General features: G+C 38.7%; 1 protein-coding gene across 1 annotated transcript in view; it reads left to right on the top strand.

Annotated features, from left to right (window-relative positions):
* LOC126335624 (Down syndrome cell adhesion molecule-like protein Dscam2) overlaps positions 1-16,956 on the top strand; it is a 178,530-nt gene that overhangs the window by 156,921 nt on the left and 4,653 nt on the right. The window contains exons 10-11 of the mRNA XM_049999079.1: positions 5,199-5,338; positions 7,788-8,056. Coding sequence (XP_049855036.1) covers positions 5,199-5,338; positions 7,788-8,056 — 409 coding nt within the window. The remainder of the gene's footprint in view (positions 1-5,198; positions 5,339-7,787; positions 8,057-16,956) is intronic.

Raw genomic sequence — 16,956 nt, 5'->3', positions numbered from 1 at the left:
CTTCGTGAAATGGGCAGGCAATATCAGAAGTTACTGGCAAGCTCCATAAGAGAGTAAGCTAATCAGAAGTCCATATAATGAACTGGCACAAGAAAAAGGACAGGAACTTTGGTGTAGCATGTTATGTACTCTAGAAGTAATTCTCACAATTAGCAAATGGAAAAGATTAACATTACTTACAACTATTTACTAGCCTTCAGTTATCCCTTCTGCTAGTTAATGCATAATTTGATGCATTCTACAACCCTGAAGAATCTCATTCATGATGGGATTTATGGACCACTGAATGTAGACAGACAAATAAATAGTGATACTACATTATGATGATTTTGAATACTAGTTCAAGAATGACAAACAACAGAAATGGACATTTTTGAGCCCAGGAGAAATTTAGTATTATTAACTTCATAAGTATATATATTGAAAACACTAGACTGATGCAAGAGTCTCCTAAAACCATGGAGTATTCCCAGTCAGATGGTGGCAATTGACTCTGAAATCTTGGCTTTGAAAATAAATAAATAATAAATTGGACAATAAGAAGTCCAGAATGGAATAACAACGATATGGAAAGAATAGATTGCTACTCACCACATAGAAGAGATTTTGAGTCAAAAATGGATATAATGAAAAATTATAGTAGAGATATTTTCAGCTTATGGGCAAACTCTTTCGATGTCACTCTTTACACTACCTTGACTGACACTCACCAGTAGTTACAGAAATGTGTGGTTACTGCATTGTTGATCAGTATCTCCATATTTGTATCACATTCGTTTTCACTTCCTATATACAGCCATAGTGCTAGGTGGTCTGATTCCTTCTTCTGATTTTATGTGATTTTTGTAAGTATTCTGTGCAGTGCTCAATGGCCCCTGTCCTTCAGTAGCTGCGATTGTCCCATTGTATTTCCACATTACTACAGTCACATCACCAACAGCCATCTTGAGTAACTTTAGAAGGCTTGAAACATCCCTGATGGTTTTGTTAGGTGATATCTAATAACTGGTCAATGACTGAAATCACTAAGCTCACTTGACCATCACATTCTGCTGTTATTCATTCTCTAGTGACAAGACAATACCCCCCATCTCCTTTTATACTGGCAGGTCTGCATTTTGTGACTTACAGTAGCCTGTTCTGCATTACATAGTGATGTATGGATATTTTTTTTACATCTACATAAATACTGTACAAACTGCTGTCAGGTGCATGGTAGAGGGCATTCAGCATTGTCCCACCTGTCAGGGTTTCTCCCATTTCAGTCAGGTATGGAGCTTGGTAAGAGGAACAGTTAGTGCTTAAATGTCTCTGTGAATTCTGTAATTAGTCTAATGTTGTCTTGGCAGTACTTACAGGAGTGATGCGCCAGGTCTGAAGTATATTTCTAGACTCCTCACATATTAGCGGTATCTGAAACTTTGTGAGTAGGCTTGTGAGGGATGATTGGCATCTATGTTCAAGCATCTGGCAGTTCAGGTCTTTCAGCATTTCTTTGAGGCTACCCTAAGAGACAGACATACCTGTGACCATTAGTGCTACCTGTCTTTGCATAATTAAATATCCTGAGCATGTCCTATGTGATATGGGCCTTACACACTTGAGTAGTATTCGAAAATGAGATGCATAGGTGTAATATAAGCAATGTCCACTGTAGACTGACTGCATTTGCCCACTATCCTACCAGTGAACCAAAGTATTTTTTACTCCCAATTGAGCCTATGTGATCATTCCATTTCAAGGCCTGTGGGTGAATTGGCAGAAAGTGGTTCACCATGAAGGTGAGGGGATGTGAATTGGAAGAAGGTGATAGGACAGAGGGGGTGGACACTGTTGGGTGGAGAGTGTGATGACAGTAGGCTACTGTAGGTTGAGGCTGGGATGATTACAGGAACCGAGAATATGGAGTAAGGATAACTCTCATTGGCTTGGAAGCAGTCATTGAAATCAAGCACACTATGTTCAGCTGCGTGTTGTGCCACAGTGTTGTCAACTTTGCCCTTGGCCACAGTTTATAGATGACCATCCTGGTGGACTGCTGGTTGGTATTCATTCCAATATAAAAAGCTGTGCATTGATTGCAGCAGAGATGGTATATGACATGGCTGTTTCACAGACATCCTGGCCTCTGATAGGGTCATGTAGCGATATGGTCATGAAGGACCCATGCCGGTCTGAACCTGTGCTAGGAGACCATTATTGTTTTTTCATTGAGCAAGATATCAAAGATATGTGGGTTGAGAGTGGGAAATGGACAGGAATAGTGCAGTTGTACTGGTGGTCAGATTATGGCATTACACAGCATTACATAGCTGCAACCTGACTATGCCTTGTGTACTAAGATTTTTGGAGCATTGTGTGTGGTAGATGGTGACACATTCAAATTGTGGATATGGAGCTTCATGTACTGCACTGACACAAGTAGGTCTGCTGGGCTGGGAGTTGGTGTGAGTAACATAAACTCCACTGGGAGCATAAAGGATTCAGTGTACAAGATTTCTGCAGGGGAAGCTCATAGCTTGTTTCTTAAATCCCATATGGATGCCAAGCACCACCCATAGAAATGCCTTCATCCACAGTTCACCATAGCACATGAGAGCAGTCTTCAGAGTATGGTGTCACCACTCTACAAGCTCATTACTCTGTGGGTGGTATGTGGTTGTATGATGGTGGGTAATGCCACAGGTGTGGCAGAGTGCATCAAACTGAGAGAATTTGTACTGGGCCCTTAGTAATTGAGGTAATTGTTTCCATGCAGTCAAAGTGAGACATCCATGCACTGATGAAAGCTCAAACAGTAGATTCCACTGTTATGTCCTTCAGAAGCATGCCCCATCCCAGTATGAGACCCAGTCAATTATTGCAAATAGTATTTTTAGCCTTCTGATTGTGGTAGGGTGATGATGAGGTCATGGTGCGCATTCCGAAATCATGCACATTGTATATCAGAGTAACTGAGAGGAAGCTGCATATGGAAACAGACCTTTCTGTATTGGCATTCCAGACAAGCCTGTGACTAAGTATGGCAGTCATATTTTATGTTAGGTCAAATGAATTATTCAGTTACAAACGAACCCAAGGTTGTGAAGCTGGTTGAAGATCAGTTGTTGTAAGCGGACATGGGGCTGACAGTTCAGCTGCTGTTCTATGAGACATTGCAGAGGATGTGGCCGCATGTGCCAGGAATCACTCACTGTTCACTGCAAAGATTGGAGGCATCACAGTTTTCCACAGAGCTACAACATCAATGCTTACATCTTTCTTTGAAAACCATTAATTGATTGAGATAAGTTTGAAATCTTTTCAAATGATGAAAATTGCAACAGCTGCTTCAAAATGATTTATTAATCACAGCTAATATTATGACATTATAGTCACATCTTCAGAAACAAACTGTTGTCCTAAAGAAGTAACAAAAATTGTAATTATAATTATCTTAAAACAGCAACTACTGAATTAATATAATGTCAGTTAACAAGTGAGGTATATGGATCTTTCAAATAATAATATCTTTAAAATCTCTGTAAGGTTAAACAATGGAAGTTCCTTGCTTTCGTTAACTGCCATGTGATTTGAAAGTTTGAAATCATTCTCCTTATACGTACATTGTCCAAACGATTTGTGAGGATCCTTACACTGTCATGTTGATGATCTGTGTACATATGCTTGTATTGTTATGGAATAATATATAAAATAAATCAAGAAAAATAATCAGTCTTAGAAAATGTAAAATAGTATCAATAAAAATTATCTATGTACCTGGTGGCAGCAGGAAAAATATCTATAAAAGATATGGAAATGCAGAAGTTTTCATGGCCAGTGGCTCCATATAGTCAAAAGAGGGAAAGGAAGAGGAATGAAAGAAATGATTGGCAACATTTAGGAAATGGAGAGGGTTACAGAAAAGTACACACAGTCCCAAGCCAGAGAAGACTGACTGGAAGGGTTGGGAGGGAAAGAATGGTTGTTATTGCCTGCACCAGACAAGATATGAAAACCTGAAATCTTAAAGGTGGGAGATAGTGCCATAAGAAAGACACAGATTACTGGAGGGCAAAAAAAAACAGTGTGCAATAAACAATAAGAGGGAAATGCTAAGAGCATTATATGTGATAGACAGGCAAGGGTGGTGAGAAAATTAGGCAGGTTGGTAAATAAACAAAAGATATAAAAAAATAAAGGGGATTGAAGAAAATGAATATTTACTGAAAGAAATGCTGAGACCATAGAAATCCAACATAAATTTTTGCCATATGAGTGGTGAGAACCAAGCACATATTGTAATGCCAGGAGGGTTGTGAGAACCAAGCACATGTTATAATGCCATTCCCACTGTGGAGTTCTGAGAAACTGCTGTCAGGAGAGAGAAACCAAATGGCATGTGTGGTAAAACAGGTATCAAGGCCATGATTGTAATGTTGTAAAGTGTGCTCTGCAACAGGATTTTGTGTAGCAGTATACAACCTCTGTCTGTACTCATCCATCCTAACTGATAACTTGGTGGGAGTCATTCTAGTTTAGAATGCCAAACAGTGTTTACATAACAGCTGGTATACAACATGTCATTCCATAGGTGACTCTCCCTTTAATAGTATATGTTTTGCCAGTTACAGGCCTGGTATAGATGGTGCTAGGAAGGTGCATCAGGCAAGTCTTATAATGGCCACAGGGGTAGGAGCAGTCAGCCCAGTTCAGAAAGACTTCCCAGGCCATCACATCCATACTGGTACTGCTGATCCCTAAATAAAAAAAAAATAAATAAATAAATAAATAAATTAAAAAAAATCTGGTCTTGAATGTATTAATCAGCTGCTTCGCCAAGTCTATGACATCCTAAAATAATGCCCTGAAATGAGGTCCATTCTGTTGATATTTTTCTCGACCTACAATAGTTTACACAATGGTTTTACGGTAATCTTTACCTTGCTTATTATCCTAAATTCCACCTTGGAGTTCTCAAGTATTCAAATATTCTCTGGTGTAGCCACCAACAATCAGACTTTCCTTCTTAACCTATCCAGTAAGTCTTCCATGGCACAGGGTTCTGGGCAACTTTTCTGTAATTCTCCTCATTTTGTAAACCTTGCCAGTCTTTACCTTCATCTGTCTTCTTTTCCCTTCAAGCCTCCAGTCAATATGTAAAATAAATTGCAGTGTTTTAGTGTTAGTACTGACCATCCTTGTCAAATATGTTACAGTTCCCAGTGAACCTGCAGACATAAAGGCTCTTATAATGGATTCAAGAACAGTTTTAGTCTCTTGGAGGCCTCCACAATACCCAAATGGCAGAATACAGAAGTACAAAATATATGTGAGATCACTGGATGGAATAGGTTTGGTTAGTATGGTCACCTGGATTTCACTAGAATATAAACATTTTTGTTGAAATAGCTTATACTGTGAAGACGAAAAATTATCAACCAGACCTGCTCACATCATTAACATAATGAAGTAAGTTTTGTAGCATTCTGAGTGATGATCAGAACTTTTCAGATCTAAATTCTGTATCTCTGTTGCAGCTACATTTGCAATTGCATTGTTATTTAATGCAAAATTATTTTCAGCATTAATTCTTAGATTAAAAAACACTATATGCTGACAGAAGAATGTCTTAATGTAATAGAATCAATGCACTATAGCTGTTTTTCTCTTTATATTTTCATCTCTGAATCCTCTCTCTGCTTCCTTGCAGGTTACACTGATCAGCCAGAACATCAAGATCACCAACCTAATGGCTAGTATGTCCACCTTTAGCACACTTAACAATGCTGACACATTGTGGCATGGAAGCAGTGATACCTTGGTACATCACTGGAGGGAGTTGGTACCTCATCTTCACACACAGGTCACCTAATTCCTGTAAATTGTGGGCAGAGGCCAATGAGCTCTAACATCACATTCAATCACATCCCAGATATGTTCGATCAGGTTCACATATGGCCTGTTGTGGCAATGGCACATCAATTGAAACTCACCAATGTGTTCCTTTAACCACTCCATCACACTCCTGGCATTGTGACATGGTGCATTATCTTCTTCAAAAATCACAATGCTGTCAGGAAACATGATCATCATGAAAGGGTGTGCATGGTCTGCAACCACTGTATGATACTCCTTGGCCATCAAGGTGCCTTGCAAGAGCTCAATTGGACCCACGGAAGACCACATGAATGGTCCCCAGAGCATAATAGAGCTGCCACCAGCTTCTCTCTGTCCTGCAGTACATGTGTCAAGGAGCTGTTCCCCGGGGATACAATGGATTCATGCCCCTCCCATTGGCATGATGAAGATGGTATTGTGATTCATCAGACCAAGTAACACTCTGCCACTGTGCCATCATCCAGTGCTAACAGAAAGTATCAGGATTCTTCAGACCATGCAACATTCTGCCACTACGCCATTGTCCAGCGCCAATGGTCATGTGCCAATTTTAGTCATAGTTGCCATGGCCGATCATTAGAGGTGTTCAGTGCACTGTTGTGTTCAGACACACTTTTACTCTGCCTAGCATTAAACTTTGTGTTAGTTCCACCACAGTTTGCCACCTGTCCTGTTTACCAGTCTGACCAGCCTACAGTGTTGGACATCTATAACGATGGGTAGTCACAACCCAAAGATGCCTGGACATGGTTTCACATTGGCTTCTCCATTTGTTGAAGACACTCACCACAGCACTCCTCGAACACCCAAAAAAAGTTGTTCAGTTTCTGAAATGCTTATGCTTACCGTGTGGGCATTCACAAATTGCCCCTGGTAGAACTCAGATAGATCACATGCTTTCCCCACTCTACACACAGACTAGCACTAATTCCTCACCATGTGACACTGTTATCGCCTGGATGAGTTTATATCAATAGTAGATTGATGGTCATAATGTTCTTGCTAATCAGTGTACGAACTGGAACAACTTTTCCAACAAACAGAAATTTTGTATTATCATTTAACATTTGTAACATGTTCAAAGAATCAGTTTATGTCTTACAAAGGTCATTCAGGAAATAATGCCTCCAACTTTTTAATTTTTATTCTAAATGAAAAGTAAAAGCCATATACATAGGACAACAGCTACAACATTTCGGATTCATTTGCCACTTTTGAATATAATCACCATCTTTGTTGAAATTTTTTTCCAGCTTGAAACAAAAGCATGTGTACCTAAGAGGTGAAAAATCATGGCAATGGTTCATGACCTTAAAGGTCAGACATATTCTTTATCAAAACTTGCAACATCCCCATTAATCTAAGTAGCTTATTCCCACTTATTCCTTGTTCATGAAAGGAATTTAGTAAATGAGCATGAAAATGAAATGTCCTCCATTCACTGAATCTGCAACCATAACAACAAATATCACTTGTTTCTTCTTGAAATGTAAAGTCCAAAGTAACATCTTAATAACAGATATTTCCTTCTTATCATTTACATCCTTTGACTTTAAGCTCATTAACTATAAAGCAATAATTGAAATAAATTCAAACATAATGAAAAACAAGAAAAGAGAGGGAAAAAGCTCTGCAGCATTTAGAAACAATCAATGTAATTTTAACTTGGAGGTAATGTGGGAGCCATAAAAACCTTAAATCAGAAAAATTTGGACAGGATTTGAACAGTTATACCCCTTATTGCAATGTATTATTGTGTGCATCGCTCATTACAAAGCATTTTATTTATGTTTACAGTATCAATGGGAACCTTAATTTCTCTCCTTTATACACAGTTCTTTGAATATCATAGGTCTTATGAGTATGATATCTATTTTTATTGATTAATATGTAATCTTACACTCTAGGACAAGGACAACTTTGAAATCCCTGCAGAACAGACATTTTACACTATCTCTCATTTGGAGCTGCACCATCGTTATGAATTCTGGGTGTCAGCATTTACAGCAGTAGGAGAAGGTGCTGGATCCAGACATATTGTGCAGGCTCCAGCAAGTCATGTACCTGCACGAATAGCATCTTTCACACAACAGGTGATAGCTGTACTTCATGAAGACTTGCACCTATCTTGCCACTCTGTTGGAGAACCTGCACCACTTCGTCTCTGGAGAAAGAAGTAAGTATTTGCTTTTGTAAGTAATATGTCTTTCATTATATTTGTAATAATGGCTGTCAGCAGAACTTTATTCAAGGGAGAGCAAGATTCTAAAATTGCCAGTTTATATACAACTAATTTGGTGAGTTTCATACATGTCATGCCCCATAAACTAAATTGAAATGATGTACACAATACTCACTTTATCTCAAATGTTTGTCAGTTATTCATTCAGTGAAATCCCTATTTTACATTTTCATGTGGTCCAGACTTCAAAAATGCAAAATTGAGGAAAAACATGTAATTGGCATATATGATTAAAATTGTAATCCTCTTAAATATACACTAAAATGTTTATGCAGTAATTTTGGTAATGAATTTCAGCAGTTCTTAAAAAATCACAGATGTGTAACAGCAAGTAACAACACATCAAAAAATTGAAATTGGTACCTGGGTACAAAGTAATTGAGCTTTTCTCAATGTGCTGCAACCACAAGCTATCAGTTAAAACACATGTGGTGAATTAAACTGAAAACTGTGAAGTACAAAATCTAAAGATGTGTTACACTGAGCTTGAAACATATTTTCAAAACACACAACCATGCGAATATGTTCAATGCAGCCTTTCTCCCAGTTCCTGTGGTTTGTGACTGAGTGAAAGCTGTTTGAGTTGTGGGCAATGGGCAGTTGCAACTAGTTTTCACTGATTGGAGGAAATAATTCTGACTAGCTCCAAAGCCTTAAATAATCCTGCTCCAAAGAGATCAGTGCATGCATGCACAGACCGTTTTGTGTACATGCATGTAGCATTCTTGTTGAAGAAAATAAGTCCTAGGTTCCTTTTAAAGAAACCGTATATCTCAAATTTGTTAAAATTTGATACATCCAAGTGTAATTTCATTTCCTTGAAGTACTTTTTGGAGAAATGTGTTGCACATACAGGGTGACAGTAATTAAAATTAAACTTTCAAAACACTGTAGGAATAACACCACTGGTCAGAATGGCATCAAATTGCAACAGAATATTATCGGAAAAGGGGAAAAATGTATGGCATCAGAAAAAAAAATTGTGTGAAAATTGATCAGTAGATGGTGCTGTATTTGTCAGAATGCGTAAATTAAAACACTTATAATGCGTACAACCCATTGAAGTTGGTATAAAACACCCTGGGTACATGGATTTTCCTCCTTTCACATCTGTGACATTCGCCTTGACTGTCTCAGTGCAGGATCATGCTATGCTTGTAAATCTGTATTACAGGAACGATGACTGTGCACACATCATACTGCAGAAGTTCTGGACACTGACGGATTCAAAAGACAGTTGGTCTGACGACTGCCGTGAGTCCGTAGAAAATGATTTGGAAATTCAAAAAGACTGCTTCTTTTGGTGTACAACCTGGTAGAGAGAGGAAACGAATTGATTTGACATCAGTGGAAGCAGTGGCCACAGCAATGCAGGAGGAGACGAGTGGTGGTGTGCAAGCATGTAGTGCATGGAGAATTTCCCGAACATTGGACGCAAATGTGAGCATTGTGTGTAAAAACCTATGAAACATCCTTTTTTGCTATCCATTCAAAATTACCATGTGCAGGAGTTGCTTCCTGTTAAACTGCCAGCAAGAGAGAACTTTGCCTTAGCATTTCTTGCTTTCATGGAAGTGGAAGATTTTGCGGACAGACTATGTCCATTCCATCTGACAGGATATGCCAATACACAGAATTTTCGAATCAGAACTGAAAATCCGTGCACAAATCAACCAGTACCACTTCGTCCTGGAAAGGTTACTGTGTGGTGTGGGTTTACAGCTTCATTTATCATAGGTCCATATTTTTTGGAAGAGACAGGTGCTCATGGTTCTGTTACCTGTACAGTAACTGGTAAGTGCTATGAGTGTCTTTCAAACAACCACAGCATTCCAGGTCTCCAATAGTGTGGATGTGTGAATGAGATCATTCTTATGAAAGATGGCACACCTCCGCACATTGCAAATCCAGTTAAGCAGCTGCTGAAGTGCCATTTTGGAAATGCTAGAATTATCAGCCACCATTTCCCTACAGCCTGGCAGTCCCATTCACCTGCTCTTAATCTGTGTGACTTTTGGCTGTGGGGCTATCTGAAAGGCACTGTGTGCAGTGTTCCAATTGCAAACTTAGTTGCTTTGAAGGCATGCATTGCACAACACAATCTAAATGTAACCCTGGAAACACTTTGATGAGTTGTGGAACATGCCGCATCTCGATTTCAGCTTCTTGCAGAAAACAGTGGACAGCATACTGAACTTGTTTTGCACCAGTCATATGGAAATTAATAATCCAATTGGATTTTGATTTATGGTTTTTATGTGATTTTCGGCCTCAGGACAGTTAAAAACTGATTTTTCCCATCCGATGTGATATGACCTTGCCGTGGCGGATAGGCTTACATAACTAAAAGTATCACACCTGTACACCCATGTTGTTTAACATCAAATGTACACCTTAGGCATTGTTGTATGATTCATTTGTTGTTTTTAGTCGACCACTATTAAATTATGATACTTACAGTGCCATCTATTGGTACATTTTGTAACTATTTATTTTTCTTCTGCCATACGTTTTCTCCCTTCTACAATAATATTCTGCTGCAATTTGGCATCATTCTGAACAGTGGTGTTATTTCTACAGCAGTTTTGAAGTTTAACTTTAATTATAATATTTAATTATAATTATAATATGTGTGTTATGAAAAGTAAAAGGATCTCACTATCCTCTGTTCTACAACTACATCTACACTGATACTCCGCAATCCATCATATGCTGCTTGGCAGAGGGTCCCTTGTATCACTACTAATCATTTCATTTCCTGTTCCTCTGTAGAAGTCACATTTATAATTAATAAATTTTCTCTCTTCTTGCAAGGATCTGAGGACAAGGGCTGATACTTGGGGGTTCCTTGCTATACTCATTGACATAAATGATGCATGCACATTAAGTTGGCACACTTTAGAGGGGAGATGGCATAGGTAGAATAAGCATGCCCTGCTTTTATACATATATTAGTGAAATTAAGCTGCATAACAGATTCTTAACCAGTGGACTCATTGCAGCACTCACTACCAATGATAATTTTTATTCAAATTAGGTAATTTACAGCATTTACTACATTGTTGTTTATTAAAATTGGTACTAATTATCTGCAATGTGATGCCAATCAGCAACAAAATTTGTGTTACCAAAATCAATGAAATAGGCTGATCAAATTTTTTCATCATATGCATATAACGAAGACACATAAAAGAAAACAAGATGTTGCAAAGGAATGTGGTGTCAAGAACAATTAAGAATGTCTTCAGTTTTAACATTTTGTATAACTGGTTTTCCAAGAAGTGCCGACCACAAGTGGGAAGCAGGACATTTGATGGAATTTCATTCATCTTGATCAATGTTTTTGGAAAGCCTGCAACTGCCTTCATTCTTTAAATATTGTATTGGAACACTGCACTACTTATGTATTATTTTGTGCTTCGCACAACATGTTTTGAGAATTTCTCATCATCATGATCAAATATTTACATTAGTATTTTTGTGTTGTGCTGCTTTTCTTGCAATGCAGCTGCCTTTTTGAGGTTATAGGATGCTGTGCTATCTCCATTATGCAGAAAACCAGACATATGCAAATCATCATTCATACAGTTTGTGAAATTTTAGTGTGTTTGTGCTTGTGTTTTTCTCTGTAATGTAGAAGACACAGTACTGTACCATAACCTCAAAAAGATGACACCATACAGTGCAAGAAAGCACAACACACATGTTCCTAAAATACTTACATAAATATTTTAACTTGCCAGTGAGAATAAATTCTCGAAATATGTAGTGCTAAGAAGAAAAAAAAAAAAAAAAAAAAAAAAAAAAAAAAAAAAAAAAAAAAAAAAAAAAAAAAACTGTGTCATTATTTAAATCAGAAACATTTGAGCAACACGAAGAGAACAGAGGTCTCAGGTAGCACTATAGATAGATATTTGCTTTCTAGGAACCTTGATTAAAGGTTTTTTCCAATTGTCAACTTGTCTTTTGTCAGAACAGCTTCTCCGTAGGTGTAAGGCCAGTTGAGCTACATGGGAGATCGTTAGCAACTTGCCAGAGTGGGGAATGTATTTGATCCACCTTTCATGTTTGTGAGGGGTGTAAGTTCAGATAAATCTGCTAAATTCTTTAAATATTCCCTAAGGGACTTGCTTCTGGGGATAACTTGGATACAAGTATATATTTAATGTTGTGAGTGTTCATGAATTCTTTCCAATGGTTGCCTGTAAAATACAGTGTGTTGTCCATCAACAGTATTTCTGGCTTTCCTACTCAGGGTAGATAATCCATGATGAATCTGATGATGGTGCTCACCATCACAGATCACATAATATACAATTTGACAGTGCTACAACATATCTTACACCTCCTTTCCCTTGTGGATACGGTCCATCTGCATCCAAGGAAACTATCTCCAAAGGTCTTTCAAGTAGTATCAGGTGTAGTTCAATTAGTTTTGACTTATTTGTAAGCTTAGCCTTCTGACACATGACAGATTTCTGTATTACATGCAGAACGTTTCCTCTTAAATTTGGAGAGTAACAATAAGTGCTTATCTTACTAACGCACTTGGAGATACCATAGTGACTCGAAACATAGTGAGTGTGTAACATGAAGTCATTAATGTGATCTTCTGGCAAACAAACACACCACTCTCTCTGTGCTGGGTGGCATTGGTGGAAAAATAAATCTTGGTAAATCATTAATTTTTTTTTCAACCTGTTATCATTATTCTGCACCAGCTGAAAAATCTCGTTTTTTGTCTCACTACCGTATTTACTTGAATCTATGCTACCCCTGAAAAATGATACTTGAAATCAAGGAAAAAAAAATTTAACGAATCTAAGCCGCACCTGAAATTTGAGACTTGAAATTCAAGGGGAGAGAAAAGTTTAGGCCGCACCTCCAAAACGAAACAAAGTTACTCCATTGTAATATGAGACACAATTTAGGACGAATGAATGATGATACAGCTACATTAGTTTGATTCGAGTCGTAAGCTTAGCAGTTAAGCTTTACCAGGTAGCCATTGCTATGTGTCAAGCTCTCCTTCCTTATTTATATGAGTACCCTTCTTTTTTCATGTGCTTTGTCTGGTTTGAATTGTTGATTATTTTTCTTTGATCTGATAAGTTCTGTTCTCTTTATTATAGGTGTTTACTTCACTCTAAGCTGGAAATGCATTACTGTACTGTGTCATGCATTGTTTGTGGCATTCTGATAATGAGTGGTTACGGCCTGTTGCTGTGGCATGGCTTGCTTTTGTGCACTCTACCACCGCTTAAAAAAAAAAAAAAAAAAAAGTGATATTGTCTTATTAGTGAAACAATGACTAGAGACTGCTATTTTTTGTTACTTACACTGCTGCTTTGTTGATAGTGATCAACAATAACCAAATGTAGACTGAGTATGATAGAAGATGTTCTGAGCAAGAGTTTAGCAAAAATTTTTCTCTGTTTGAAAATCTTTGCTGACACCTCTTTAGTACATTACATTCTACACAGAAATTAGAGTCATCTTAGATTTAAAAATCTAGTCAATTGCTGTGCTTCATTTCTGACTGTACCACTACTAGGCATAATAATAATACGAACGTAAACATGACATGATATGTATATTCTTCCATGTTTGCAGTTGTCTCACTCTAGTTTTGTAGTTTATTAGGCAGACAAGTAGGAAAAAATTCAGAACATAGAGTTGGCCATATTGACAAACATCCCAAACAGTCTTGACAGTCGGATTTTCATAGTACATTGAAAGGCTGCTACATTTGAAGATGAACAATATGGAATTTGTATTTACTTCATTGGATAATGTATGAAAAAGCAGTGGTCAAAACTCGGGGTGGAGAAAAAAGCTCATCTTCCACCTTTTTATAAGTTATTTACTGACACAGAGGTTTTGGCACCAGTATTTATTTTTGTGCTTACAAAGCAGAAGTTAGTTGTGGCAGCACCAACCAACATTTTTCAGAACTTCCGCTTACTTTGCACTCAATTCTAAGCCACACGTGGTTTTTTGGATTACAAAAACTGGAAAAAAGTGTGGCTTAGATTCGAGTAAATACGGTAGCTTCGGGTGAAGTACTGTCGGAATCCTTATACCAAGTTTTTGACCATTGACTACTGCCTGCACTGTGTCTTTATTTTTATCCTCACATTTGGTAATATCTTCCTGATACAGCTTATCTTTGAAATCAGCACAGATATAATATTTTAAGAAAACACCTTTTAACTACAAGGTTGCCACAAGTTCTGGAAATCAGGGAATTCCAAAACCATTGGGGGTGTCGTTTTTTGTCTCACTAGATGAAACGGTTTGTTTACTGAGATGTCATGCATGCATGCTGACTGAGCACAGCTGAGTACATGCACTGCCTCCCTACTCCCTCATACCTGCTGCTTCTGCAATTTCTACCAGACCGAGCGAGGTGATGCAGTGGTTAGGACACTGGACTTGCATTCGGGAGGACAACGGTTCCATCCCATCTCCAGCCATCCTGATTTAGGTTTCTGTGATTTCCCTAAATCTTTTCAGGCAAATGCTGGGATGGTTCGTTTGAAAGGGCCAATTTCCTTCCCAATCCTTCCCTAACCCGAGCTTGCGCTCCGTCTCTTATGACCTCGTTGTCGATGGGACGTTAAACACTAACCACCACCACCACCATTTCTACCACTCCCCTCAGCTTGCAGTCAGTGATGCCACCACTTCTTGCCACTAGCCTAGCAGCTGCGGATGAGAGGCAGGGAGGCGTGAGGACTGGTTTGTTTGCATCTGATTCTCAGAGACTGTAGACGCATTGGCTGAAGATGGCAGTCAGGTGTGCTCGAATTGTAACTGAGTGATTGAGTAAATGTATGTGTGTAATCCCATTTTCTAACAAAGGCTGGGGCCAAAAATTTTGTTCTCACAGTGTGATTGTCTTTTCTACATGCCTGACTGTGGCTCAATGATCATCTACATGGTGATTTGCTAGCTATCTTCATTATCTTTGATTCTCAGAGTATTTGAGCAAGTTATTTGTTGCATGGATTGGTCAACATGGTCACATTTCATCAACATGCTGCTAGCTGTGTTGGTTGTTATTACCATTCCTGCCGTGTTAGTTGTTAGTTCTTGTGGGGTCTGCCTGCGCACTGTCACTTTGCATTGGTGCAGATCTCTCTTTACAGATAAGATCAATGGAATCAAGAACTGAGAGGAAATTCTCTACATTGTACTCAGGAGTGGTGAACAATTACTCTTGTATTATAGCCGGTAGTCTGTTTTCCAAAATTTTTAGGGCAATCTGTGTGTTACATTGGATTTGTCCAGTAAAGGGTTTTATTTAGATGCTACTTTGATTCTCTTCTAAGCCCTCCGTGTGTCATCTCTCTTGTTCTGCAATGGACAAGAACTTGTCTAGGAATGTACTTTCCAGCTGTTCATAGGTGTGACACTTTTCTGCCATGCCAGTGACCCACAGCAAAACATCACCCTGTGTATAAACTACCACAAAGCATATTTTCTGTGCTTTAGTCCAGTTCCTTGGGGAAACATTCCAGTAGGGTATTACGAACATGACTGGGTTTGCTTGCTTACCTTTGTAATAAGTCCTCATCCATGAGCAAAGTAGAAAGGCATGCAGCACTGTCTGTTGCTGGTGTGACATTGTTTCGATGTATTGGATCATATTCCACACACCTCTGTGCAATAAGGACAGAAGTTAGCAGTGCCTGCTGCATTTTATAGTTGCGATTTATTTCACCTGACAGTTTAGGGTTCAATTCCAGACAGTTGTTTGGTTTATCTATCCTGTCAGTTGACATCTGATTATGTTGTGGTTGGCAGGAGAGCCTACACCATTACTACAGGAGGCTGAAATGTACGCGTTTTAGCTCACGCAGGCTGGTGTGAGGTCTGGAACAGGACAAGGAATTTAGACTTCAGAAAAACAGACGTAGCTGGTGGAATACTTAACTTTAATCCATTAATGGAGAATGTCGCTCTTTATGGTACATGATTCACAATATCAATAGTACGGATACTGGCGCCTTGCTAGGTCGTAGCAAATAACGTAGCTGAAAGCTATGCTAACTATCATCTCGGCAAATAAAGGCGTAATTTGTCAGTGTACCATCACTAGCAAAGTTGGCTGTACAACTGGGGCGAGTGCTAGGAAGTCTCTCTAGACCTTCTGTGTGGCGGCGCTCGGTCTGCAATCACTGATAGTGGTGACACACAGGTCCGACGTATACTACCGGACTGCGGCCAATTTAAAGGCCACCACCTAGCAAGTGTGGTGCCTGGCGGTGACACTACAGATTACTTAGGGTTGAATGTTTCCTTTCCTTTTCATTGTTACTAATGATGTTAGTCCATGGCTTTTGCTCCAGTGCTTTCAACTACCAATCTATTTCAGCTCTTTGTTCTGCCTTCTGTATCTTCATTGCTTCCTCAATCACATCTACAAAACCCTTGTGTTCCTGGCCTACCTTCTGTGTCAAGGTGCTGCCTTGGTTCAGCATATCAGCCTTGGCTCTGTCCTTTCTTTCCTTGATATCATTATATATACTTTCTTGCTCCTTTCTTATGAACTGAGTATTTAAAATTATGCTGCCTAGTTGCAATGACAGGTACTGCACCTATTGAGGTAGACATCTGTGTGCTGTTTGCAACCCATAAGTGGAATCTGTGAGTGTGTTTATATTCTGGTGCAATTGTGACTGATCTTGCTTTATTTTTTTTTTCTGAGCCTTAGATATCTCCTGAACCTTTACCAAGAAGTGTTCTTCTATCTTATCTACTGATGACTCATTTTGGCTTAAATTATTTATATCTTGTGACAAATTAGCGAGCAGTTGTGTTTTAGATCT

Source organism: Schistocerca gregaria, chromosome 2, assembly GCF_023897955.1.
Source record: "Schistocerca gregaria isolate iqSchGreg1 chromosome 2, iqSchGreg1.2, whole genome shotgun sequence".
Taxonomy (NCBI): Eukaryota; Metazoa; Arthropoda; class Insecta; order Orthoptera; family Acrididae; genus Schistocerca; species Schistocerca gregaria.
Note: the sequence above shows the minus strand (reverse complement) of the source record. Positions and strands in the feature narration are given on the sequence as shown.